Genomic DNA, 23,629 nt, shown 5'->3' with positions numbered 1-23,629 from the left:
AGGGGCCCTTACGCCGGCATCTGGAGGGGGGGGGGGGGGGGGCGACTGGAATTTGGAGCTGGAATGTCCTAGGAATGTGTCAGGAAGTGTTTGAGCTCTTGCTGTGAAAATGACGCCGCAGGGAGCTTTTTAATTTCAGCCCAGCAGCTTTTGTACTTTTCTCCATCTTCTGCCCTGCTCTCCATATGTATCTGGTCTGCTCTTCCCTTTCGCTGCATCCCTAAATCTGGAAGGAAACAAAAAAGAAAGAAAAACAAGCTTATACTTCAAACCTTCAGATCCTTCAGGCTGTTTCAGTCACAAGAAGTTAGACCGCCCTCAGATCAGACCAGGCCAGGGTGATCTTTCGCTTATTTCTCCCTCTTTTTCCCCCCACAGGGCAACAAAGGGAAAACAGGCGTGATTATCGCGGCCTACATGCACTACAGCAAGATCTCCGCGGGGTGAGTGTGCGTGGAGGGGAGGCACGGAGTCATTTCAAAAAAAGTAAAAAACAAAGCAACTGGACTAGTAGTTGAAGACGTTTCGCTTCCTCTCCAGGAAGCTTTCTCAATTCAAAAAGTCTGGAGTAATGTGGAGTAACAAGCTTTATACCATTGCCCAACAAAGTCCTTGCAATGGCTTAGATAACATGCAAATTCAACCGAAACAGGTCCACCCCTAGTAACGGAGTCCCAGCTGCATTTCTGCATTCATTAGAATATCCTTACTTCAAATGCGCTGGACGTCAGAGACATGCAGGGGTGAACTGTTCACATCCAGGTCTGCTGGCTGTCAAACGTGTCCACACCTCTGAGGCTAAGACAAGTCTTTTTACACCCTATTCCGCAAATTATGTCACATTTATCCTTTAAAGGTATACTATGCAACCGGGGTTGTTTTTCCAGCGAGGCTCCCCCCAGAGGACGAAAGTAAAAGTGCACTGTTGTAAAGATGCTCAGCTGTTCTGGTTTCTCCGTCAAGCCAGGCGCGGTTGTTTTGAGCTTAGCAGACAGGCGAACGCAACGAAAAGTGGAAAAAACGGCAGTACAAACAATGACTAACACAGTGAAAGTATGAACATCAGGGTTTCCTGCAGCGCTATCTTGGCGAGGCGGCCGCCTTGCCAAACTCATGCTACCACCTCGCCAACATTCCAAAAAAAAAAAAAATAATAATAATAATAATAATAATTAAAAAAAATCTATATGCTTGCATGTTTATTTGACGTTAACACGCGGTTCTTTGTTGCTTTCGTGCGTGCATATAGTGAATGGCATGGCAAAAACACATGGAGTTCTCGCCGTAAAGCGAGACCGACTCTCGCGGTCTTGCACAAGACTTCTGAGCCTGTGGGTGCGGGCCGAGAGCTCCTGCAATTGCAAGTGCGGTATTTCCCCCACAGACCACCAGGGCGGCCGAGAAAACCTTTGTTCGACCTGAAATGACTCATTTAATCATCCAAAACGGTATGGAACACATTAATTAACTGAAAAATGTTGCATAGTATGCCTTTAAAGACCAACTAAAACAATAAATATGTTAGAAGGAAAATAAGTAAATAAAAAAAGTTACAACCTAGTTGCAGAAGTATGCGCACCCTTGAACTATCATCTTGTTGAAACACCAGCTGATTCAGTTTCAGCATTCAGTCTGTCAGCATCCCACATGATTTGGTCAAATTTGGTCACCATGCCTTGCAGAAGTTCTCCAAATCTTTCCGACTGCGAGGACATCTGTTGTCCACCTTCCTCCTCAGGTCACCCCACGGCGTTACTTCCCCTTTCGTTCTGGACTTTAGCTAGGCCATTCCAACTTCGCTTTTCCTTTCATCTGGTGTTTCTTATGTAGATGTGGATGTTTTCTTGGACTCACCGAGATACTAGAAAATAAGATCCAAATTTATTCTCAGCTTTCTAGTGGGCTCCTGGTGGATTCAGGCTGGATCTCATTGATATTTCCAACAGTTCATAAATTCATTCACCTTCACCACAAAAAAAAAAAAAAAAAACCCGGATCCATCTAAAGAAAAGTAATCCCACAGCATGTGGCCAAATAATCACATTCAACATAATCACTGTCAGACGTGGACTCAAAGAGACTGAATGAGAAGGAAAATGAATCAGAAAGGTTTTTCAGCAACGTAATGAAGAGGTCAAATTTATGCAACCAGTTACATGTGCCATTATTTAAGGAAAAGATTTTGAAAGCACTTATCAAAAACATTTTTTTACATCACAACAATTCGAAGAAGTGTAATACATTCACACCCTTATTACAAATAATAATCTGTGAGCTTTTTTTCTGTAGCTTTTTTTTTTTTTAAACATATATTTGGTTCATGAATTTCGTGTGCTGGATTCTGCTCAGGAACAGTGGAAACCAGTTTATCCTGTGCTCTGTGCCAGCTGTATCCTTTCCATGTACCTTTGGCGCTCCATGACGAAAGCTGCTAACTCTTGTGTGTGTGTTGTGTGTGTTGTGTGTGTGTGTGTGTTGTGTGTGTGTGTGTTGTGTGTGTGTGCAGAGCGGACCAGGCTCTCAGTACTCTGGCCATGAGGAAGTTCTGTGAAGATAAGGTGTCCTCTTCCCTCCAGCCGTCCCAAAACAGGTAAAGGCCGCAGAATGACCAGAGAGGAAATGAGTAGGGAGGATGCAGGGGGTGGGGGGTGGGGGGGGGGGGGCGTCGGTGTCCAACATCATTCGTGAGATTCTTGAATGCATCCGAGTGACGGAAAAAGGAAAAGGCAGCCTCTTCTGGCCTTGGGTTCTCGTACTGATGTGTCTTTAGTATTAAGTGGATTTTTGAAATTGATATTACATGAAAGGGGTTTAAGTGTGTTTAGTTTCTTCAAACTAAAGTTGGTCATGCCATTACTGTCACCACTTAGTGGAACCAGGGGTTTGTTTGTCTTATCCTCCTCGGGTTTAATATATTACATCTTTATCCAAATGAGATATTAAAGATTCTCTCAGTGTTTTTTTTATAGATAAAAAACCATCTCTGTCAGTCTGACGTGTCTGTGCCCCACATGAGGAAGCTAAAACCTTCTCGTGTTGGGGGAGAATTTATGGCCCACTCTTCAGTATATAGCATTACTTTATTGCTGACATGATGCAATTTCAACCAAGCTGAAATTCAATGACTGCAAGTCGCTCAGGTCCTTTAATCGCTAAACAAACTCAAATAATCGCCCCACCACCACGGTGCTCAGTAGTTTGAATTGTTTGAGCCGAAACGCTGGTAATGCTTCCCTAAAAACACGCTGCTGTGAATCACAGCCATTCATTTCTGCTTTGTTTCTCATTCTGCCTGCTGAGGCCTGTAGAGCATAGGCTTTCCTGCGGTAGAATCAACAGCATGCACGACAGCCTTTTAAACTCTTCCCAGTTGGATGGACGTCAACGAAGGCTTGTACGAGATCGTTGATGATGTCTCTCTGCTTTGGGACGGTGTTAACAACCGCCCGCACGCTCCACTCATCACACGCCTGCTTTTATAAAGATAGTCCCATCTGCTTAGCTGAAGTCGCAGCCCCTGGCTTCGACTTTCCCTCTTAAATACAATGAAAGCAACAAAGGTCTACTTAGCTTTTTTTTCCCCATGACTGTAGTCCCTCAATAGTGAAAACATTTAAAGCAAGGCCAGGAAATGTTTTCCTCTCAGCGTAGCCTTTAAGTACAAGCAGCTACCTGGCAACGAGGCCTGTTTAATCATTCTCTCGCCCGTGTGGTTTTCAGGTATATCTATTACTTTGGAGGCCTTCTCTCTGGGGCCATAAAGATGAACAGCAGCCCTCTCTTCCTCCACCAAGTCCTCATCCCGTCCCTTCCTAACTTCCAGGGTGAAGGAGGTACGTTATTTATTCATTTCTATGCAGCCGAATCATTAAAACAGGGATTTTTTTTTTTTTTTGCTCGTTGCTTGTTTGTATTCAGCTGTTATTTTATGGCTGAACAACCTTGTTCACAATAATGAGGACTTGCACCATTGGTCTTGCTTCTGCCGGGTGGTACATGTTTACGGCCGTCATGAAAATCTTGTATCGAGCTAAACATCGGCAAAAAGGCTCGGGAGCGGGACGACTGAAAGGCAGAAAAGCTGTGGCAGAACTTTAGCTGTTGGAATAAAATGTGGTGTTCAAGCTTTGAAACCTTGAAAACTTTGAAAACAGTGACAGTGCTTGTTTTGTTTCCCGCCTCTGACGCTAGAGAAACTCACCAAAAACATCCAGATGCTCGTGTTTTTCTATGAAGATGTGCTTCCATGTTCAGTTATTGTAAGGAAATTGTCAATGGAACCCGAGACGTACCCCCCCCCCTGTCTGTAATCTGCTGCGCGGTCAAACTGAGCCTTCATAGGAAGATAAAGCCTATACGGGATGCCATGTTTGTCTTGGCGGAGTGCCCTGACTGCCTTCCCGCTGGAATCGCAGCATTACTCGTGACTGCTGATGCCACAGACGGCTGAATTTGCTCTCTGCCCGACACACACACACGCCCGCCTGTTTGTCTTTAATCTGATGATCAGGTCCAGGAGGAGTGCATGGAAGTCAGCGCATTCCTCGGTCCTGACGCTGCTAATGTGTCTAAAGTCATCTCTCCTCTTCCTAGGTTACCACCCCTTCGTCAAGATCTATCAGTCCATGCAGTTGGTCTACACGTCAGGCATCTAGTGAGTGTGAAATGACAGAGCGGACACTCGGGGACGTATATGTTGACATTTAGGTCAAGGGTCTAAATTGTTCTAAAGTTGAGCGGTAAAAGTGGCACTGCTTTGCTCGTTTCTGAAGCCGTTCTTGTTCACAGTGACCTTCAAGGCTCTGGTGGGAGGCGGCTGTGTGTGAGCATCGAGCCGGCCTTGCTGCTAAAAGGTGACATCATGGTGAGTCAGATGTGGAGGAAATCCCACACTAAAGCTCTCAGAGAAGTTATTTGTTATAAGTAATGTTATAGAACATGTTATTAGTAATATCAGATATCATTAAAGAAGCAGAAATATAAGAAAGAAATACATGCTTTACATGTTGCCAAACTTTGGCCATTTGGACTTATCACAAATAAACCGTGCAAAACTATTCACACCCCCTCAACCTCAGCATATTTTATTGGGCTTTTCAGAACTTGTTGAAAATAGAACTCTGAAAACTGTTAGGTCCATATAGTTATGCCTCCAAAATATAAATACAATGGATAAAAAAAATATCCGTGGTCCTGCAAGATTAGGGTTTAAAGTAATCTTGTAATTTTACTCACATATTTCTAGTGGCTGAAAGTAATATTTTGGATCCAGCCAGAATCCTGACTTGAATTTCTTTTTCATATTTTAATTAAAAGTAAATCAGGACTTGATGCATGCATCGACCAGCTTTGTACAATTGAAGAGAAGAATTTCTACCCAACTTTCTTTGCTATAGTTCACGCTCCGTCAGAATGCATGGAGAGTATCTAAATATAAATTTGCAAGTTTTGCTTTAAAAGTTCTATAGATTAAGGCCTGATCTTTGTCTGGACCATTTTAACACGTTAACACGCTTTGATTAAAACTATTTGATTTTGGTTCTGACATTATGTTTAAAGGAGATAGCTACAGCCGGTTGCCAGGTCCTTTGGTGAGCATCAGCAAACATTTAACTTACCTGACCAGAAGGAAAGCAGCAACCTCCATGTGACTCCCCTTTGCTTCCTTTATGTTGGCACCAACACTTTAAAGCTTGACCAACGTTCTTCCTCGTTTTGCTTCTTTTTTGGTCCGCTTGAATCTGAGAAACGCAATGCAGAGGAGAAGCCATTTCTCAGCGCTATCATGGAGCCACTTCGACCTGACAATCTGGCCTGAGCTCCCTCCTCACGTGACTTCAACCTGCTGTTCCTATTGGTGCAGAATCTTTTCGTGTTGATGTTGGCATCGTAGCCAGAAGGCAATATTTATAGACTTTGGCTCCATCGAAATTTATAAAACAACTATTTATATACTTTATATTTAATTCTTCAGTAAAATCAGTACTTTTATTCTGCACCACTCTAGACGTTTTGCGGATGAAAAAAGTTTTAGCTATGACCTTTAAGTTGCTCTGCTGTGAGGAGAACCTCTAGCCAGCACTTTTTTGCAGCTTCCTCCAGATTTTCCTTCAGGATAGCCTCGTGTTTAGCTTCATCCTTCTCACTATCAACACTGAGCAGCTTCCCTGTCCCTGTAGAGGAAAAGCATGATGCTGCCGACAACATTTCACCATGGCGACGGCGTGTTGAGGGCGATGTCCATTGTTAGATTTCATGCCAGCTATAAAAGGATACGCTTTAGCGCCTAATCTGACCACAGCCATTTCTTCACCATACTAGATGTGTCTCCCTAAGATCTATATACTAAATTGCTGACCTGTGAAAGCATTTGGTGACCCTGGAATTTTAGCCAGGGATAGAAGAATAACGTGGGCACAATAGAAATATACACTGCACTTTTCTCTTTTTATAAGAAATTGACTTTTTTTTTCTTTTTTCTATACTTATGTGCTACTTTGTGTTGGTCTATCACATTAAAATCCCGACAGAATACATAAAACTTTTGTGCCTGTAAGCTGACACAATGAAGGCAAGGTCAAGGGGGTGTGAATACTTTTTCGCGCCCCTCTAGTTTCGACTGTGAAAAGACAGTTTGCGGCTCCGATAACCAGAAATCATAATTTGTCAGCGTGTGCAGCCAGACATTTCCAAAGTGTAGGTGTCACTCTCCCGGGAATACAGGGCCTCACATTAGCTCCACACGCCTGCAATTATCCCACGTCTGCAGCAATCTGCTCGTCTTTCCTCACCTCCTGTCGCCCTCTTCAGGTGAAATGCTACCACAGGCGAGCGCACAGCGCCGACAGAGACGTGGTGTTCAGGCTGCAGTTCCACACCTGCACCATCCATGGGTCCCAGCTGTGGTTTGGAAAAGGCGAACTGGATGAAGCTTTCACCGGTGAGGTTATCCAAGTGATAGATGCAGCTGGCGGGAGTTCATGAATCATGGGCAGTAGATATGAAGAGCGGGGTTTGCAAATGTATAGGAATGAATTAATGTTAGCATAAAATAGTTGATCAGAACCATTACCTTTTCCACTTATTCTTAAATACAGGATTTGAGTTCCCAAGTTGTGTTGTACTGTGTATTTTCTCTCATCCTTGGGCATATCTAGATTAAGCTTTCTTTCCAAATGGTCATGATCAATACTTTTTTCAAAGTTTATCCTTAAACTCGTGCTCCTTGTTTTATTGTGTTTCACCAGACCAATTTCAGAGGGAAAAGTTTTTGTTATAAAGTGAACTGTCATTATCTGTCATTATTCTTAACTAAAGGTAGATTTCTTTATGGGGGATTTCAAATTTGTTAAGTCATCGTTCTATTTGTGAATCTTAATTTAACAAATAGAATAAAGGCCAGTTAGCACTAGCTGCAAACAAGTATTACCATGAGGAAAATGGTTTGATTATTTGTTTCATTGACGTGTAATCCCATTATATCCAAATAACTGTTGCAGGAACAACACATAATTACCAAAAAAAAATATGATACTCCCCTAAATACCTGATATTTTCTACAGCATATTGTCATTTCTGCACGGACTGACCTAGTAGCAGCCCTTTAAACTGGCATTGTGGGAATATATTTGCAGTGGTTTGGCCTCGTGATATCGTGGTCGAATAAATCCTTAAATAGCAGTGGTTTAATCACCATCCTGGAAGTAATAACAGCTCCCTGGAGTAGAGCGTAGTGAACTTTCTGCTGTGATGATACACGGTGGGTGGACATGCGTTACTTAAGTCTATAATGAATGTGCTCATTACTGCAGCTCTTCCTCAGTTTCCCCTTTCTCTGAAATAACAGATCACGTGTTTGTAGGAGCAGCGTGGTTTTCATTCCTTAAATGAGATGAAGCATTGAAGATGCACTAAAGTGTACGATTATCAGTCATGCACCTCAAAATACAACGGTGGTCTGATTGTTGGGAGTTTTCTAGGGTTTGCCAATATGCTAGACACCCAGTTCCCTTTTATACATCTAAATACAAGTGTTTGGAAACAGAATGTTGTTATAGCTGGGAAAAGATCCCGTCCCAGTGTTGTTTTCTCTTTAAATGAGCATTTGTACCTTTTATCCCCAGATGAACGTTTTCCATCTGATGCCACTGTGGAGTTTGTCTTCTCCTCGGGACCTGAGAGGGTCAAAGGTTAGTCTTCCCAACTCTGTATTGTGCTCTGCTCCAGTGCCACACATTGGTGTTATCCATTGATTCATAGAAGGAAACCCATTGTGTGCTTTTCCACAGGCCGTGAATACCACAAAAACGACCCTGCAGTCATCGTGGACTACAACACTTCTGACCCGGTGGTTCGCTGGGACTCATACGAGAACTTCAACCAGCGGTATCAGGACAGCCTGGAGGGTAACTGTTTGTCCCATTTCTCCAAGTTCACAAATCCTAGACATTCAGAGGCCAGTAGTCAAGACCCTAAAAAGTACAACAGTGTTGAATGAGGTTTGTAAAATAACTCCTCACACTTCTATAACCCCGGGGTTCCACTGAAGGCGGAAGCCTTTGCAGCTGACCGTGGCACCTCTAGTCAGTGTTTCCACCCAGCGCACCGCTGCACATTTCTGAAGTGTCCCAGAAGTGCCGGCTCTCACCACTTCTTTAAAATACGCCGCTGTTGTATTTTTGTGGCTCGCCGCGCCAGAATGTGATTCTGTTGGGATCTTCGTGCCCTGAACTTCAGCGTGCCCTGTTGCATTTCACATCCAAGAGTCAGCTCCTCTGGGTGTGAAGTATTGATTCTAGGTATCATGTTTGCAAGTGATGGCAAGATGGAGGAGGATACTAAATTCTGGAACTGTTTTTAAATTCACTTTTTAACCAATTATTTTAATAAAGCGTTTCAGTGAATGGTGTTTTTTATTTAATTTCTGCTTTTTCTAAAGAATGGTTTTCTTTATTTATTTATCAATGTAAAGTTACAGAAGAGTGCAGTATTTGAAAGAGTGCAATGTGCTGAAATCAGCTTACTGTTTAGTGTGGCTGGCCTCAGACTCAGAGGCAGGTTTAAAACCTCTGTAATTCGAGGTGAGATCAGTGTAGAGCAGCTGCTCCTCCGCATCAAAAGGAGTTAGTTCAGATGGTTCGGTATCTGACCAGGATGCCTTCTGGTCACCGTTCCCTCGATGCTGCACGCGTGCGCAATCATGCACTGCATCTGGATTCAGCGCGCACAGCAAATCTATGCAGCGCAGACAATAAAATCCAAGCTGAACTCTAAATAAAAATAATCATAAACCAAGTTAGTTTGTAACATTTTACAATTCCGGTGAGATGGTGTTCCACTGTCCACTCTGTGTGCGCCAGGTGCTGATCGGAGCGCACCACTGGTTGATGGGTGGAGCAGACGCCTTTATAGTTGCATGTCAGCCGTTTGTGTGTCTGTGTTTTTGGGATCTGCTTATCTCAGATTGTAAGTGCCGTTTTTCCACCAATTTGGTTGGTTTGGAGCACTACACCTGCTGTTTGTTTCTGGAGCGCTGTTGCTCCACTGGCAATAGCAGCTGCAAAATATATGAATGGCTTGGTAAATGGCTCGTACTTGTATAGTGCTTTATCAAGTCCGACGACCCCAAAGCGCTTTACAGTCAGTCATTCACACCCTGATGGTGGTGAGCTACATTGTAGCCACAGCTGCCCTGGAGCAGACTGACAGAAGAGAGGTTGCACATTATCACATGCTTGTGCTACATCTCATTGCACAAAATGTAAATAATTTAATGGCAATACATTTTGAACCCTGAAAGACCCCTAGTCTGACATAAAACATACTATACAGCTCATAAAAAAAAAGATTTTTGTCTTTTTCATGTAATCGGGTTAAGTCAGTTGTATCTAAACTAACTAAACTAAAAGAAAATTTTGCTGTAATTTGATTCTGTTAGTAAGCCATGTAACTTGTTATAATCTGAGGTTTTATACAGGCGTAATACTGGTATAGACCCAGTGTGCCCGTGTGATGTTGCTCACACGGGTCTAGCAAATGCTCAGTCACATTAAAAATTAGGGGGAACATTGCTCCTCATCCCCATTATTTGGAGGTTTTTCCAGTTATGACAAGTGAACGCAGGCAGACCACAAACTCACTGTAGGGACGACATGTTCTTTATGGTCATGAAAAGCCTTGGGGTCCTCATAAATGAGCTGGAAACAGGCTGAGTAAAGAGTGTTCAAGGTTTCTCTTCTGGTGTTGTTACCTCCGCAGCCTGGTCTCGGATTAGATGAAAACATCAGGTGGATAAAAGGACATTACTATGATTCTAAACTGGGCGGTATCTTTTTTTACTTTTGTTTCAGATATTGGCCATACCCGAGGGCCATTAGATGGAAGTCTTTATGCTCAAATAAAAAAACGTCGGGGTCCCGGCTCTGGTTCTCTGACATCAACCAATGGTAGCAGCCCAGGTGGAGCCCCGGCAGAAGACAGACCTGATCATCTGATCTCTCAAGGTTCTGACTCTGGCCTTTCAGCCCATTCCCTCCACCAATCATCTATCCATCCTGACCACCCAGAGGAACCTGTTCGCCCGCCACCCCCGACCAGACAGGAAAGGGAAGAGCTGGACCGTCTCCTTGGTGGGATTGAAGGGAACCGAGGTGGAGAGCGAGAAACCGCCATTTTAGATGATGGCGACTCCTGGCCCTCAGAGAGAACTGGGACGCTGAGGCTCAGTCGGTCATGTTCTTGCAGAGATGGTTACCGGTCTCAGCGCTGTGCTGAACCTGGTTGTGACCGCACCCTCCTCATGCCAAACGGTTACTGTCTCGACCGAGCTCCTGGCACTAACGGGCACCACGGGGCGACCCCGTCCACCAGCCCAAACCCAGTGGGTCCTCCATCACACATGGATATGTGTCAGCATTACAGCCCACATACCCACCAGTCACTTCCTCCTCCTGACCTAGTATGGGACCGTCAGAGCGGCCCACCTCACTACTTACACCGTTCCTGTTTGGAGGCACCCTCATCCCGACATATGTGTCCGTACCCATCCCCAGACCTTCCCCCTCATTCTCATAATCCATCGCACCACCATCCCATTTCTGCTGCTGGTCGACTTTGCTGCCATGAAGATGCCCCCTTTCATCATCCTCCTCCGGCCCACAGTCACCACCATACCCACTCACACCACCCAAAACCCTCCACCAGCCCAACCTACCATGACATAATGCTGATGGATAACTTACCGCCCCCTAGCTGTCCCTGCAGGGACTGCAGCATTAGGAGAGAAGATTCAGCTACTTATCACACCCTGAGGCTGGAACGAGGTGAAAGCTTTCACTGGGACAGAGAGGCGGAGCTCCAACAGCGGGAGGCAGGACTTAGGAGAGCCCGGGAGACTGAATTAACCAGAGGTCCCGAACTTCACTGGGAGAGGGATCCTGGGCTCAGGCGAGGCAGAGAGCTCTCACTCCCCTGGGAGCGAGACAGGGAGGCAGAGCTGCAGTGGGAAAGGGACAGAGAAGCGGAATATTGGCACAGGAGGGCCACCGTAGCCTCCTACGGCCCACAGGGTCACGATCTGCAAGCCTTCAGCTTTGACCCTTTACCATCAGGTCACCCGGCTTATCCAGAGGCATCGCGGTCCCACGCTCATTCCCACCTGGATCTGAAGTACAGCAGCAGCAGCAGTGGGTACCAAACACCACGTCAGGTGTGCCCCTGCTCACCGTATCAGCCCTCGCCATCTGAAAGCAGAGGCTATGCCTCAGGCTACCAGTCAGAGTCAACATCTCCTCTGCCACCTCCTTCCTGCGTGGTGGGGAGCTACAGCCACAGCAATGGGGCAGCAGACCACAACCCGAGCCACCATCACCACCACGCAGACTCCCAGCAGTCCTACAGCTCTGACTCACACACGGGTGAGTCACAGTAAACACATGCATTCAGTATTATGTTATTTCTTAACAAGAATTTTGAGGGAATAAATTAGCCCTAATCAACAACAGCATGCATTGAACGTTTATGCTCAACTAGCCAGAATCCTTTCACATTACTCACAACCTGATTCTTGTTGAATGTAGAGATTTAGAGACCACTTACATAAGCGTCTTCTGAGCAGAGAGGACCCCAGCTAATGCTGTTTATTGGCATGACAGTTTGTCAATATATTCCACTGTTCCCATTCAGTCTCAGATGGCCTTCGCAGCTCCGGTGAGAGTGTGGGCTGGCGGGATCACATTAACCACGGGTCCTTTAGGAGGGTCCACAGAGACGGTCATGCAGCCTGCTCCACACCATCCGACATGTCTGGACCCCCGACACCTGTCCACACCAGTAGCCCACTACACACACAGGAGAGGTACTCCACCTTAGGTCTTTGAAGTGAAGCTTAGATATGCAGTGTGTTGCAAAAGTATAAATAGTCTTTGGACTTCTTGGCACTCCATTTTTAGGGAGTTTGTTGCTTTTGGTCCACCTGGCTTATTTTGGGTGTTTCTAAAACATGCAAACTTGCCATTGCCAAATCTAGAATTTATTTGTATCACACTTAATTTTCGAGGTATGTATTTTCAATAACTATGCGCATACCCAGTGTTTATGTGTTTGTCATTGTATCAATATCCATGTCTGTGCATTAAAGCCCCAGTCCAGGAGGCAGAGATTGTGACATCCGGACCACAGACATCATCGGCAGTGACAACGAGGGTTCCCCAGCCCAAGACGGACACTTTAGTGACAATACTGTGAGTCGGGAATCACAAGGGTGCTCAAAGACTTGCACCAAACAGGCATCTTCATCACCTACCAAAGTAGATCCCCCACGAACAGACCCTCCCCCCAACACTGCATCACACCAACACTGCACCGTAAATCCTCCCTCAGCTTCTTCATGTGACTCAACGACACCAACAAACCAGGAGCACTGCCAGGTTCCCTCCTCATCAACACCAAACACACACCCCCAGACTGCGCCTCTCAATCTCCCTCCCCTCAGTCCAGCAGAAGCTGCTGCTGTACCCTCCACAGTGGACCAGACATTAACCCAGTATCAGACCCAAACCCAAGCTAATGGTCCTTCTGGACTAAGTTCAGCACTTGTGAATGGATCCTCACCAGCAAAGTCTAGCCCAGAGGCTCCCAAACCCACCACCCCTAACTCCACATCTGCTCCTGCACCATTATCCCCGCAGCCCGGGTCCAGCAGCATGGATGGCTCTCCAGGCTCAGATGCCCCAGTTCCTGGTTTTGCCACGCTGGGTAGGAGGTTAATGTTGAGTGGGTCCGAAGCCCACCACCCAAATTACCTGCAGCACCACGGAACCCCACATCACCACTACGCAGCTGTGGACCATAGTGCTGCTATGGACGCTAACAAGAGAAACGGTTATTTTGGTGCCTCACCACATCTCCACCCGGCCTCCTACTCCAACTACTCCACCATCTCCATCCCTCTTCCTCACCCACAGCCACCTTTACCAGAGAAGCGCCATCAACCCACCGTGCCGGGCTCCCCCAGCGAGGGGGTGAGACCAGCCATGGGCCAGGTGCCTCCCTCCACCATGAACACCACCCAGCATCAGCACCATGTCACATTTTCTCCCACAGTGGGGGAAATTGCACCACCTCCGGGCCAAAATGAGGAAGTGGATGGTGAGACAGCAAACAGGGTCAGTGTTAAGTTTGTCCAAGACAGTTCAAGGTTGTGGTACAAACCGGGCATCTCTAGAGAACAAGGTAAGGTCACAAACTAAAGAACCATTTTTATGTTTAATAGAATCAAAGCTTATGAAACTCAAAGGATAAGTTTTAAACATTTTGTTTTTATTACTTTTTCTTTTGGTTGTAGCAATTGCCGCTCTGAAGGAGAGAGAGCCAGGAACCTTCCTGATCAGGGACAGTAACTCCTTCCAGGGAGCCTATGGCCTGGCCCTGAAAGTGGCCACGCCCCCACCCAATGCCACCCTCAACAGCAAGGGTATGAATGGCTCCTCCTCACGTCTTTCTATCATCACGATTCCCCCCCGATTTGTCCTTTCGTGTCCATCTTCCCTTAGTGACGTGTTCCAAAATAAGGGGGAAATGAAATTTCTAACAGTGATAACCTGCTTTTCACAGTGAGTGACCCTCTGGAACAACTGGTGAGACATTTCCTGATAGAAACAGGCCCTCGGGGAGTGAAGATCAAAGGGTGTCAGAATGAGCCCTACTTTGGTACGTCTTCCTGTCCACTTGCCGACAAAAACTTCATGTTCATGATTCAAGGACAACATCTTTAGTGTGTAGAGCCTCATTAGTTTTATTAGACTTGGCATTAAGCTCACTCTAGCAGAAGAAGCTTCCATGCTTGTGTGAACAGATCTGGAATGGATAGACATTAACAACCCCATGCCTTACGATCTCTTAGAAAATGTAATCAGGTGGTAACAAAGAGCCAAAACAGAAAAAGAACACCCCTCACCTGCTAATTATTTCTCCAACTTTCAATTCAGTTTAGTTTTTTATGTTTATGCCAATTCACAACACATTTGATCTCACTTTAGGCACTTTAGAAAGTCTATTTTAGCGACTAATACAGTGAGATTGGTTACAATTTTCAAGGTCTAGGTCTGAACTTTGACTAGGCCATTCTAACAAATATGTATGCTTCTAGCTGCATCTATCTTTTCATTAACACTGACTAGTGTCCATGCTGAAGGAAACCATTCCCACAGCATGTGTAGTTTAAGTGTTTTTGTTACACATAGCGTTCATCATGTGGGACAAACAGTTGGATTTTGGTCTCATCTGACCAGAGCGCCTTCTTCCAGATGTTTGCTGCTCCCCCTCCTGACGTGTTGCTAACTGCAAACGCGATATCTTGTGCAAAAGTTCAGTTTTGGTCTCATCGTACCACAGCCACCATGAGCACTTTTCAGATTTTTTTTTTTACATGTGAAAGAAAACCACGTCTCATTCACCTAAAATTCATTGACGTTTTTGGTCGTAACGGGAACAAGACTATTGCGAGGTTCCGTATCCGCTTCAAGACAAACGTTTTGCAGCTGCTGTTTACATGTTTTCCATCCCTCTGTACTTTTGTTTAACGTGATTGTTTCCTAATAAACATTGTTTCTTCTCGTTTTCTTTCTTGAAAACTTCTAAGATATTTTTTTTGTCATGTTTCGCCAACAGGGAGCCTGTCAGCACTGGTCTATCAGCACTCCATCACACCCATCTCTCTGCCCTGTGCGCTTAAAATCCCAGAAAAAGGTCGGTCCAGTACGAGTCGGCTGTTATCACCAAACCTTCCCATGCTTTAATCTTCACAGTGTGCAAAAAAACAGCATTCTTCTTCAGATTTTTTTTTATGCTGAACATGTCACTTAACAGAAGACTTCCTTAAATCGAGACTTATTTTTGGCTTGACGTACCTGGCTGTTTGCTTCCATGCCCGTAGATCTCGTTGGAGAGGTGCAGGAGGTTCAGCCAGTCCCCAACATCAGCACAGCTGCAGACCTGCTGAAACAAGGAGCAGGTGAGCTCTTCATCCTGCCTTCTCCGTTATCCCAGACCACTCTCATGTGTGCCGTTACATCTTTAGATGAGATCTATTTACAGAACAGAGAAAAAGCTTCAGGCAGCTTTAGAGTCCTAACCACAGCATCAGAGGAGCCTAGCTTCAGTGAAGAACTGGGTGTATCTGCAGGATCTCTGTGCTGCAGGGATCTCAGACTGCTTCCAAAAAACTGCTCAATTGGTTATTGTGTTTTACAGTTTTCAGAGAAGCTGCACTTCTTTTAAGGCAGATGCTACAATTTTAATATGACTGAAATTCTAGCGCCTGTCTCTGTACGGGTCAGATTCCTCAAGACAGGAACTAGGTACACATTGGGCCTGCAAACTGCTTCCTCATGTGTTGTGCTGCAAATAAAACTGTCAGCACCAACTAAAGTTGGCAGCATTGTTGCCGTACTTTACAGTTTTGCCTTTGTCAATTTGATCCTATAAGTTATAAGTGCTCGGTGAATAAAGATAATGAAGTTTTAAATCGATATTTTCTAAATGGTTTTTATGTCATTTAAGTGTTCAAATACATAATATTTTTTTAAATCCTTTGTACAAATCAATTATTACTGTGCTGGATAAGTCAAATATCTATATTTTATCGGTTTTCATTTGTAAAGTGCATGCTGGATCTATCACTATAAGGATGTTGTAGGCATAGGATAAACCAGGAGAATGCAAAACTATTGTTTTACATTTTATCCATAACATTGCACGCGTTTTATTTGTATTTTATGAAACAGATCAACACAAAGTAGTGCATAAATGTGAAGTGAGAGGACAAAGGTACATGGATTATAAAGATTTTTTACAAGTAAATCAGGAGGCTGACATTTTAGGCTGTTGTTCTTTCCAAAGTAGATCAGTCGGTTTGGGTGGAGAGTTTCCAGCTTTCCCACTAAACAAAAAAAAAAAAAAAACATTCCCTCGGCATGATGCTGCCACCACCATGTTGGAAGTTTGTGCTTCTGAAATGATAAAGTGTTGAAAGTGTGGTGTGAAGATTTTTGCACAGTAGCATTGAATAGACAAAGGAATTGAGCTGTTACTCCTAACCGCCTCTCAGTGCTGTCTGCAGTTCTGTGTCGTCCAAAATGCTCACAGAGCAGCGGGCGCAGCAGAAAGAAGCTTGATTGGTTCTTTGTGCTTCCACTCAGCGTGTAACGTGCTCTACCTGAGCTCCGTGGAAACGGAGTCGCTGACCGGCCCCCAGGCCATCGCCAAAGCAACAGACGCCACGCTGGGCCGTAACCCTCGGCCGTCGGCCACCGTGGTCCAGTTCAAGGTGACGTCACAGGGAATCACGCTGACCGACAGCCAGCGAAGGTAAGCAAGAAGAAAAAAACAAACATTTGTTTAGGATTGCCTTTGACTGTTCTAGGTAAATTGTTTTACTAAAACTTCATTTGTTCAAGTTTGTCGTCCAACTGTTTTTAATATTTGCTTTTACACTGCAAAAACGGATCTAAAAATAAGTAAAATGTTCTTAAAATGAGTGTATTTGTCCTAGATTTGAGCAGGTAAATAAGATTATCTGCCAATGGAATGAGTATTTTTACCCCTAAAATAAGATAATTAGATATACTGCACTTGAAATAAGATGATTAAGATGAGTTGTTCCTATTTTAAGTGCAAAAATCTTATTCTATTGGCAAATCATCTTATTTACCTGCTCAAATCAAGGGAAAATGCATTAATTTTAAGAACATTTTACTTATTTTTAGTTCTGTTTTGGCAGTGAATACCATTTTCCCACATTTTCTTTGGCTTCATTTCTTGTACATTTTATTCCAACTTGCTTTTTTTCTGTTTTTATTTTCCTATATTTTAATCACGTGAAGCACTTTGCATTGTCTTTGTACTGAAATGTGCTGCACTGCAAAAACAGAACTAAAAATAAGTAAAGATTTCTTGAAATTAGTTCGTTTATCCTTAATTTGAGCAGGTAAGTTAAATTATCTGCCAATAGAATGAGTATTTCTACCCCAAAAAATAAGATAATTAGATATAATGCACTTGAAATAAGACAATGGAGATGGGTTGCTCCTGTTTTAAGTGCAAAAATGTTATTCCATTGGCAAATCACCTTATTGACCTGCTCAAATCAAGGACAAATACACTAATTTTAAGAACATTTTAGTTATTTTTAGTTCCGTTTTTGCAGTGTGTACAAATAAATTTGCCTTGCCTTGCCTTGCCTTGCCAAGAAATCCCTCTCTTCCTGGCTCCCTACTGATATTAAAGAATAAATCTTCCGCTTTCAACATTTAGGGTTTCTTTTTGTTTGTCTTTGTTTTTTTGCCCCCCAGAGTTTTCTTCAGGAGACATTACCCAGTGAACAGTGTCACCTTCAGCAGCGTCGACCCAAAGGACAGAAGGTATGAAGTCTGGACAGAGAGAGAGACGTGATTTAGGTCTCCAGACGTACTAACAGCCATGATGGTTTACTGCATTGTGTGGCTCTGTTTTACTGCATGGAAGTCTGCGTTAGAGTTCCTTTGCCGTTGGCTTTGAGCATGAGGGTCAGGTGGACTTTTTTTATTTTTTTTTGGTTTTGCGGGCATGCTGGCTGCAGGATCTGCATCAGCTTATTCTGCAGCTCTGCCTGCGTGTTGCGGTGCATGTCTGAGTCCACTTTCTGTCTCTCTCTCCCTCTGGACTCCAGGTGGACTAACTCCGACGACACGGCCGTTAAGTAAGTGCTCTGTCAGTTTGTAAGAGCTCTAGGAAAAGCTGATCTGGGGCTGAAACAAAAAAAAAAAACATGTGGTATGAAAGCCTCTGCATGGCATCAGATAGCGTGCAAGCCTTTGCAAAAAAAAAAAAAAAAAAAATCAGTCAAGCAAGACAGATTTAATTATGGAATGGAGCCTTGTGTGACCCCCGTGTTACATAACGCTGATTCTGACTGTTTTAACTAACAGCAGGTTCTTAAACCCCTTTCTCATTAGACAGACTTTTTTGTCTCTCTTTGATTTAAAAAAAAAAAAATAGAGTTTTCCCCTCACCTTCTCACGCCTTCGTCCCCCTGCAGGGTGTTTGGCTTCGTCGCCAAGAAACCGGGCAGCACGGCGGAGAACGTGTGCCACCTCTTTGCCGAGCTGGACCCCGAGCAACCCGCCTCCGCCATCGTCAACTTTATCAACAAGGTCATGCTGGCGCAGCGCAGATGAAGGGACCCCAAACACGTGGCAGCACAGCTCTGTTAGCTCTGAGCAGACGGTTCAGGGCTCGGCCCACAGTGTTGTCTTCACGCAGGTCGCCGGGTCTCTATCGACCAAACTGTTTAGTATTTGTCCATCCGCACTGGTGGGACCCCCCGACTCTTCCCGGGAAGAGGAGGCCTCTGACGGAGGAAGGACTGGCATTTATCAGGGGCTGGTATCACGAGGCAAGACGGATGGTTAGCTTTAATCAGCGTCCCCCCCTTGGGTCAGACGTACCACCGGGCGACGTCCAGTGATTCCTCTGCTTAACCCGGGGATGGCAACCAGAAAGCGGTGACGTTTAACAGCTTCATGAAACTCACACATCAAAGGGTTCACTAATCCCTTCAATTAGGTCAAGCAAATCGTGTAAAAAATCCCAGAACTGTGAGAAGAGACGTTACGTCGTGGGGTAAAAACATCCGAACTTTAACGTCTTTGCGCTGGTTTTGTCTTTTTAGAACGACTTGACGCATCGACGTCAGATGGTGTCCATCAGAAAGTTTTCCAGCTTTCTCAAAGAGGGCTTTACGTGCCAACTCTGCAGGACAGACCTTTATTACAACAGGAATATTTCTACTGCGTCGTTTTTTTACTTCCCATCTTAAACTAAATTAACTACCCTTGAATGTCGTCATATTGAATCTAGCTCGGCTCACGTCCATCTGTGTGCCTACTGAAGATGGATTGACCTGTTAGGTGATATATGAACTACTACTGGCTGTAAAAATAAATTAATAATAAAACCATCTGATATGTCAGCTCCAGTGTCTTTGGAAAGGGCGAAAAACCTTTAGATTGTTTGAGAGAACCTTCATTCTTTAAAACAACTAAATAATCTGCACCCGGAACTGTTCTGAAGTATAGGCGCTCACACCACAAACATGGTAGCTGAAGACGTCCGATATGCAAAACAGTGGCAACAAGTCATCGTCGGTGCTCCACTCATTGTTTGGAACTTCATATGGATCCAAATTATTAATAATGCTGATTTTGTCAACATACCGGTCCCTGGCTTCTCTATTTAATGTGTCCCGGTAAATTCCAGGTCCTTTTCGGGATTTTAACATCTTTTTTCTATCTATTCTACTTCTACGTCTCTTCGTTCAACAACGTTATGTCAGAGTTGTTAACGTTCGCGTAGCCATCTTCATGACCGCCACGTCCCACAATGCAACGTGGATCCCAAGCCCTATTGCAGGCTGCGAAGCAGAAACGGCATCCATTAAAGTTTTATTCGGCTCCATAAACTGCTGCAGCACCGCTTGCTGTCGGCGCCTATGACATAAACGTGAATCGGGAAAATCCCTCAAGTGCTGCGAAATGGGGAAACAGATAGAAAGCGTTCAGCGGTCAAATCTAAGTTGTTCCATAACGTTTTATCTTCCCAATACTTTTTTTTTCTTTTAAATGAAAACAATTTTATTTAATAACAGATGGGGGTTCTAAATATCCACACAAAATAAATACATCTAACATCCAGCTGCGTCCATGGAATTAGTCTGATGAATTACAGGAGCTTCTCTGGTCGACAACACCCAATCCATCCGGACGAAGCACATCAACAGGGTCATACTGACTCGGTGCTGGAACGTGTCCAGCTTCGCCTTGATTGGTGACTCGTTTTTATAGGCCCACCCAACCCAGTCTTGCCTTTTGCTACGCGCCCCTGATTAAATGACAACGTGATGTACCCTCTGATCTCTATTTATACACTGGAGTGCTAATCGCCCGCTGTTTGAATGAGTCGCTGTGAAGCCACCAGCCGCCATATTGGTACTCCCTATTTTCCCCCAGTAACCAGGGAATATGTGTGCTACAGCATCGAATAACGAGGATTTTCTCATGTTCAGGGGGGCTTAAAACTTTTAAAATGTCAAATGCCATATACTTTTATGTTATGTTCTAAAACATGGGTCTTCAACGTTTTCCAGGCCAAGGACCCCCAAACTGATGGCGAGATGGAGCGGGGACCCCCTAATTATATATATTGTATAAAATTGTGTTATATCAAACTGGTCCTATAGTGCCATGTGTAAATGTACCTTGTTATTGTGCATTCAATACTAAGATGCTCAAATAATACACAGGTTCATATATTCATGTTTTTATTTTAAACATGTGCGATGCACAGTGAGTAGGGTGGCCATGCCACTGCCATTTATACACATAACATAACACAATAAACTGATACCTGCCAAGATCAACAACGTCTGTCAATTGCATGTAATCATGCATAAAGACATTTCAATTTAAAGACGTTTCAATTAGTGGAAAAAAATTGCAGGGGGGGGATATAAAAAAATTTGTAATCAACCAAAACTTTCGCGACCCCCATGCAGTACCTCCGCGGACCCCCTAGGGGTCGCGGACCCCCTGTTGAAGACCCCTGTTCTAAAACTATCAAGTACTGAGAAAGTCATGTGCTGAAATATTTTGCATGTTATTTATTTATATATATAAATGAACATGTATAGACTATATATATATAGATCTATATATTATATTATATATGTATGTACATATTTATAATATATAGTATATATATATCTAAGCTATATATATATTATTCTATATGTATGTACATATATATCTATCTATATATATATACTATATATATGATGTAGTACATATATATATATATAATATATATATATATATATATACTATATATATATATCTTGTATATATATATATATATATATATATATATATATATATATATATATATATATATATATATAATGAGTCCTGGGTTCAAGTAGACCCCTGGGTCTTTCTGCATGGAGTTTGCATGTTCTCCCTGTGCATGCGTGGGTTCTCTCCGGGTACTCCGACTTCCTCCCACAGTCCAAAAACATGACTGTTAGGTTAATTGGCTTCTCCAAATTGTCCTTAGGTGTGAGTGTGTGTGTGAATGGTTGTTTGTCCTGTCTGTCTCTGTGTTGCTCTGTGATAGACTGGCGACCTGTCCAGGGTGTACCCCGCCTCTCGCCCATTGACAGCTGGAGATAGGCACCAGCACCCCCCGCGACCCCATGAGGGATTAAGCGGTTTGGAAAATGGATGGATGGATGGATATATATAATGAATAACATGTAAAATATTTCATCACATGATTTCCTAGTAGTTGATAGTGTTAGTACATCCACTGACTGTAGAATTACCTGTGAAACGTTTTCACACAGCCAGAAAACTGCTTGTTGTTGCAACCAAATCCTGTGGGATTCTGTGAGAGTAGGGAGTAGCAAGATGGCGGCCAGTGACCTCAGTTTTTCGGCAAAATCAGCACTCCAGTGTATTATATAGCTCAGTGATTGTACCATACTGTTGACCTGAACCGCAGACAGACACGACCAGACACCTCCCGTGAGGATAAATGTTTTAGAAAGAAAGAAGGAAAAAAAAAACTTCCTGGAACGACAGCAGGTGTTTATATTTTGCGCTGTTTTAAAAAAAAAAATGCCTTATTTTTTATTTTATTTTTTTCTGTTAAAAAGTAACCAAAGCGATGTAATTAACTCCTTGTATGTAGAGACGTCGAGGTAGTGTGACGTATGTACAGCACACCCACAACCGCACCTTGGCCTGCCTCTAACACCTTTAGAATGGTTACAGACAATCACAGTTCAGGCTAAACCCACATTTGTCCTCCCGCTCAGAGCGAGCCAGAGACGTAGGCCGCAGAAGGCTAACCAGAACGTGATGATGGGGTTTTTTGTTTTTTTTTTTTTTATCTTGTGATGAAGGAGCTGTGTGTGTGCCGAGGGTGAACACGGTGTGAGATGCTTAAACTGGTCCGACAAAGATGTTGTTGCGTCCATTTTTTCACCCCACCAAAGTGATGTGTGTGAATCAGGGTGTGAATGAGGGTAAACGATAACCAGGGACGGAGACGTGGTCCGGAATCGTTTGCCTCTACGAAACGTTTGAGCAAAATGGAAACATGGACGAGACCAATTCAAAGATTTTCATCACCACACACACACCACACACACACACACACACACACAAACACAAACACGAGTAAGCCAGCAGCAAAAAGACAGACACATTTAACCAAAGACGAAGCACTCTTGTATTAATAAGCTTTTTACTGAGCTATATTTTTGTACTTATTCCCTTCCTGTATTTTTATTATGCCTTCATCTAGTGTTGTCTTAGTTGGTAGCAAAAAAAAAGCAAAAAAAAAAAAAAAAGCACTACTTGTATTACAACAATAATATATTGTGTTTTGTGTTCTGTTATCATGTAGTAATATATTTTTACATGCGGCAATGGAGCGGTGTGAGACGTAGAGAGAAAAAAGGAAACACTTTGTTCATTTGGGAAGGATGGGAGCCTGTTTTTGTATGCAAACCAATAAAGAATCAAAGCGAGGAAACGTGTTGCGTGTTCTTGAAGGAACGTTCAGATTATTAGATGACCGGATGAGAACTGTGCCAGGCCGGACTTCTGGTGCCACTTCAAGTTTTTTTTCCCCTCTGTCAGACTTTGGTGGATTTCAGGGGCATTTTGAATAAAGATTTGAAAACACCGCTGTGCATTTGTATTTAGCTTCCTTCTGGTACCCGCAGATAAAATCCAGTGGAACCGGCTGGCCTCAGATAACGCCTAATGTGTAAATGGAGACCATCTGAGTGCAATTTAATCTCTGTGTAACTCCAGCTGTTTTGTGGCCTCAGAGGTTAATAAGAAAACTTTTGCTGTAGACAGAGGAACAGCGAAAGTTGTAGGGGAGTTTAAAGCAAGGTTAGGTTATTAAAATGATGTACCGAGCTTTGAACGACTCATAGAACACCCTTCAGTCCATTAAATAAATGTCTTTGGGAGCTACTTTTTTAATTTGCATTATTACAAAGAAAAGAATACTTGTGTTCCCA

The 23,629-nt window shown here is 43.7% G+C and overlaps 1 protein-coding gene across 4 annotated transcripts in view; it reads left to right on the top strand.

The window, feature by feature from the left end:
- The window catches only part of tns2a (tensin 2a), a 74,436-nt gene extending 54,939 nt beyond the window's left edge, over positions 1–19,497 (top strand). For 3 of the 4 annotated variants that reach the window (XM_012849290.3, XM_012849289.3, XM_021308827.2), the window contains exons 10-28: positions 379–443; positions 2,507–2,590; positions 3,721–3,833; positions 4,594–4,654; positions 4,789–4,864; positions 6,811–6,940; positions 8,124–8,189; positions 8,289–8,405; positions 10,350–11,915; positions 12,184–12,355; positions 12,638–13,731; positions 13,844–13,972; positions 14,113–14,208; positions 15,169–15,246; positions 15,434–15,511; positions 16,698–16,866; positions 17,850–17,918; positions 18,206–18,235; positions 18,575–19,497. In XM_012849290.3, coding sequence (XP_012704744.2) covers positions 379–443; positions 2,507–2,590; positions 3,721–3,833; positions 4,594–4,654; positions 4,789–4,864; positions 6,811–6,940; positions 8,124–8,189; positions 8,289–8,405; positions 10,350–11,915; positions 12,184–12,355; positions 12,638–13,731; positions 13,844–13,972; positions 14,113–14,208; positions 15,169–15,246; positions 15,434–15,511; positions 16,698–16,866; positions 17,850–17,918; positions 18,206–18,235; positions 18,575–18,713 — 4,332 coding nt within the window. In that variant the 3' untranslated portion in view covers positions 18,714–19,497. The remainder of the gene's footprint in view (positions 1–378; positions 444–2,506; positions 2,591–3,720; positions 3,834–4,593; positions 4,655–4,788; positions 4,865–6,810; positions 6,941–8,123; positions 8,190–8,288; positions 8,406–10,349; positions 11,916–12,183; positions 12,356–12,637; positions 13,732–13,843; positions 13,973–14,112; positions 14,209–15,168; positions 15,247–15,433; positions 15,512–16,697; positions 16,867–17,849; positions 17,919–18,205; positions 18,236–18,574) is intronic. The other variant, XM_012849291.3, reaches the window with a different exon arrangement.
- The last annotated feature ends 4,132 nt before the right edge of the window (positions 19,498–23,629 follow it).

This window comes from Fundulus heteroclitus, chromosome 1 (assembly GCF_011125445.2).
Source record: "Fundulus heteroclitus isolate FHET01 chromosome 1, MU-UCD_Fhet_4.1, whole genome shotgun sequence".
Classification (NCBI taxonomy): domain Eukaryota; kingdom Metazoa; phylum Chordata; class Actinopteri; order Cyprinodontiformes; family Fundulidae; genus Fundulus; species Fundulus heteroclitus.
Note: the sequence above shows the minus strand (reverse complement) of the source record. Positions and strands in the feature narration are given on the sequence as shown.